General features: G+C 37.1%; 1 protein-coding gene across 1 annotated transcript in view; it reads left to right on the top strand.

Annotated features, from left to right (window-relative positions):
- HTRA3 (HtrA serine peptidase 3) overlaps window positions 1–3,861 on the top strand; it is a 26,737-nt gene extending 22,876 nt beyond the window's left edge. The window contains exons 8-9 of the mRNA XM_009328824.1: window positions 1,775–1,870; window positions 2,859–3,861. Coding sequence (XP_009327099.1) covers window positions 1,775–1,870; window positions 2,859–3,024 — 262 coding nt within the window. The 3' untranslated portion in view covers window positions 3,025–3,861. The remainder of the gene's footprint in view (window positions 1–1,774; window positions 1,871–2,858) is intronic.
- The last annotated feature ends 341 nt before the right edge of the window (window positions 3,862–4,202 follow it).

The following is a 4,202-nucleotide window of genomic DNA, read 5'->3' as shown; positions in this document are numbered from 1 at the left end:
CGTTGTGGTTAATATCGGTTCAGAACTTCATTCAGCTTTTATTACAAATCTCCAGAGAATCCAGAATTGTGCGTTAGCTTGTAGGAAGTCTGCAAATATTTTAATGATATTGGTGAAATATGTGTTCTGAGACCTGGAAAATCACTGTCAGTCATGCTCTAAATACTGATAATGGTAGCTGCCCTGTTGCTAGCTGAGGGAAATAAGGAAGAGCCTGAACACTGATTTTGGTTCTTGGCGAGGATGTCTGGAGTTACACCAGGTTTTAGGTGACATTTAAACAAGCTTTTGCTTTCAGGTGACCGTGAGTGCCAGTGACAGATTAGCTGCCTGAGGGTTTGGCGGTAGTTTTATCAGTGCCAGTGGAGGCCATATGATGTGAGATTTGGTGTCTAACCATTAACTGGAAAGAAAGTAGTTGCTGAAATGCAGAACTAAAGCTTCATGCCTCCATGTTAACAAAGCCAGAAGATGGACACCCTCCTCCAGTTCTTTACTGTCTTTTCTCTCTCAAATTGCTTTGTGTCTTGCCATTACCCGGATATATTCTGGGATAACAAATGAGGGCTCTTATGCTTGTGTTAGTTCCCAGCAGTAGGCACGTTTCCAATGTGGCAGTAGACTACAAAATTAAACAAGACGAATTCCAGCTGGGGTTGTAGTAAAGCCATCTTTGTTTATTGAGTTACACTCTTGCAATCCTCCCGAAAGGGTCAGATCCTCAGCTGGAACAAATCAGTGTAATGGCATTAACATCACCGGGCCACCACCTATGGAGAGAAACTCAGAATGTTTCTCTACGTAATTGTGAAGTGAACATGATGTGAGATTTTACTGCTTTTGTGGCATCTAGTAAAGCAGTGTAAGATGTCTCCAGGCCTGTTTTCAGGAAAAGACTACTTCCCTTGGTGTGTTTGCCTTAGTCGTTTAATTATTAGCTTCCTAAGTACAAAATCAAATGAAGTGAAGCTGTGTGCGGCCATTTTGGCTTGCTTTCCATCTGAGGGATCCCAGGTTTTCATGGCGGACAGCAGAGTAATCCATCATTAGTTTAAAACCCTTTCTTTCTAGAAATGGCTTTTAACCCACACTGTACACAGACCTGAAGTGATGTCATCTCCTCAGAAATGAGAGGATGTTTTTAAAGTCTCTATTTTGCAGCTGGTTCCTGTCTTCTTTCTTCAGAAAGGGATGCACAAACAATTCCTCAAGAAAACTTGAGGAAGTTTCCTTGGAAAACTCTCACAGTTCTGATCTATCTGATGACTGAAGTTCTCAAAAGTTGTATTGTTCTAGATAAAGACAAATTAAGAATGACTTGCAAAAAGAAAGAAGCAAAATCGCTAGCAAATTTCTGCCCCATCAACAGCATTAATTCTTTGGGGCAGGAATATCTTTTGTCCCTGTACAGCACCTGGGACAGAGAGTGCTGTTGTCCCTGTGTTCTCTGGGGTACTGTCCCTGTACTCTTCTACAGTGCCCTCTGTGCTACTGCTACAAATAGCAAAAGTCAGGTTCTTGCAGGAGATGTACGAGACCATGAAATAATATAGCATGTTTTGCACAGGTAAATAGTTTTGGCTCTTTTAAAATCTATGCTACGTGTTTTAATCCAAATTCAAATCCCCTACATTCTTATCACAAGAACAAGGGGCAAACAATTAACTGTTAAGTCATTCATTTTTGGTCACAAAAAAATTGAGAATAAATAAATAAGAATTTTTGAATGCTACTGCTTTCGTAGTGGAATCAAATGCTATATAATTTCTTTTAGCTTGGTGGAAGAACTGAAGCACAGTAATGCTGATTTTCCTGATGTCAGAAGTGGAATTTATGTACATGAAGTTGTTCCAAACTCACCTTCTCATAGGTATGTAGAGCACATTATTTTCCTCACCGTAAATAAATCTCCAAATAGATACTAGTAGGTAATATTTCTATTTATATTCAAGTACTTCCTCGTACCAGTCTTGATTTGTATTGAAACAATTAAAAATTGTGTCTTTAGGTTAAAAAAAAAGTTAAAAATCTTTGTGCTAAGATTCTACTCACATCTACAAAAGTGAAATATTTCAATATCAGAACTTTTTAAATGACATTATGAAACACTAACAGTGCAAATTTAAATAACACCCCAAATACAATGAACCAAATTTTGTTTCTGAAAAGTATGTTAAATATTGATAAATAGAAACTTGGATTGAGTTTAAATAGGAAACAGGATAGCATTCACATAAGACATTGTCAGAACTATTATCTGAGACAATGCTTTATCTTAGAGGAAGAGACTATTTTACAGAACAGTTGGAAAATAAAGACAACACTTCTAAATATTACTTTAGAAATTATTAAGAAAATGCAAAGGCAATAAAAGCAGCTGTTCTGGATTACATTTGAACAGCAAGAGAGAAATAATTTACCTGTAGTTCAGTCGGAACACTTTGCTTGTCATGAACTTTTGAGAGTGGTTTAATTTCCAATGCTTAAAACACATACTGGAGAGATAAAAGCATGTTTGCAAACGGGTGGAGTGGAGTGAATCAGTCATGGCTAAATTCTTTTCTATTTCTCCTTTGCGGTAGTTTTGTGGAAGACAAAGAGAAAGCTAGACTACTTTTACTGTCGGTGTGTTTTTGCTGTTTTAGAAGAAAATCCTCAATGAAATAATGCGAGCCTGATTTTGCATTTAGCGAGTACTACCGATTATTCTGTTGCAGTCAGAAGGGTGGAATTTCCCTTCAATGGAAACTAAAACAAGTAAAAATTTATCACATCAGCCAAAGAGGTGGTGAATAGTCTTTGTACTTTTTCTCTGCATAGAATGCATACTTACTGCCTTTTTCTTCTTGTCTTTGCAGAGGAGGGATCCAAGATGGAGATATTATTGTTAAAGTCAATGGGCGTCCTTTGGTGACTTCCAGTGACCTGCAAGAGGCTGTGATGAATGAATCACCTCTACTACTTGAAGTTCGAAGAGGAAATGATGACTTGCTATTTAACATTGAGCCTGAAGTTGTCATGTAAATAGAATTGAGGAAGCTCTCACCATAATTAAACTCACTTATTCTGGAACACTAGATACCTCCTTTACAGCTACAGTAATTATACTTCCTGTTGACTAATGACAAGGTGGACTAACTTAATTGCCTGAGCCATTTCTGTACATAGTAGCTAGAATGAATTAAATTATGCCATTTATAGAAGATTTAATTTTCAAAGAAATTTAAGAACTGTGTTGTTCTGGGGAGGGGGAGGAGGAAAACAAATTTTGCGTAGCTGGTAGAAATGGGGTCCACTTCCAGCTCCTGCAGGTTCAGAGCAGATTCAGTTCTGTGTTTTGAAAGATGAAAATACTACTGGAAGTGAGGAAGCATGCCGAAAAGGGAAATTATTCTTAAACTACAGTCATGGCTGCAGCAGAACCAAGCTATTGCAATGCACAATTGAGCTTTTTTTATGTAACTTTTTCAATGTGAAACTAGTATTGGCAGAGCTTGTATTTGTTCTTACTGCTTGTATGCTACATGTCAATGCAGGTAGATTAAATCTGTAAATATCGAAAGAAACAAAAATGGTATCAGGCTATAGAGTGTTACACCTAGGTCATGCGATTTTGGAATATAGTAAATGATTCTTATAGAATTAATGCCTTATTATATATAAATCAAAACGATGTGCTGAACAAAGTTAAGTTTGAGAAAGTGCACAGTTTTTTAAGAATTTGATACAAATAGTTTTGCATTTTACTGGTAAGCTTTGCTGTAAAATTGTTATACTACTTTTGGCTTGTACTGTGTATGTTTCTACTGTAAGGAGATTAAAGTTTACACAAATAATGCGTTGGTGTAAACCTCTTTTTAAAGAAGTATGTCTCCCCTCCCCTTTCTGTCAGACTGGAATAGACTCTCCCAAGAGAAAATTTTCTTACAGAAAATTGGGCCCTGATGTGATGAAAACCCTTTGCAGCCCTATGGTATAATTATTCTGCCCTTATTTAGACTATGTTTAGAAATGCTTTGCACACAAGTCATTTATTTACACTTTTTTCATATTTATGAATTGTGTTTTGATGTCATTTAGAGAGAATCTAGTTGGGATCCTGTTGTCCTCAATTCTGCCTGTAGGTGACAAGAAGCAGAAAGGAAGCACTATTAACCCTGTTTTACAGCTAGAGCGTGGGAGACTTTTTTGTGATAAACCCG

Source organism: Pygoscelis adeliae, unplaced genomic scaffold (assembly GCF_000699105.1).
Source record: "Pygoscelis adeliae isolate BGI_AS28 unplaced genomic scaffold, ASM69910v1 Scaffold66, whole genome shotgun sequence".
Classification (NCBI taxonomy): domain Eukaryota; kingdom Metazoa; phylum Chordata; class Aves; order Sphenisciformes; family Spheniscidae; genus Pygoscelis; species Pygoscelis adeliae.
This window is presented reverse-complemented; position numbering and strand designations above follow the sequence as displayed.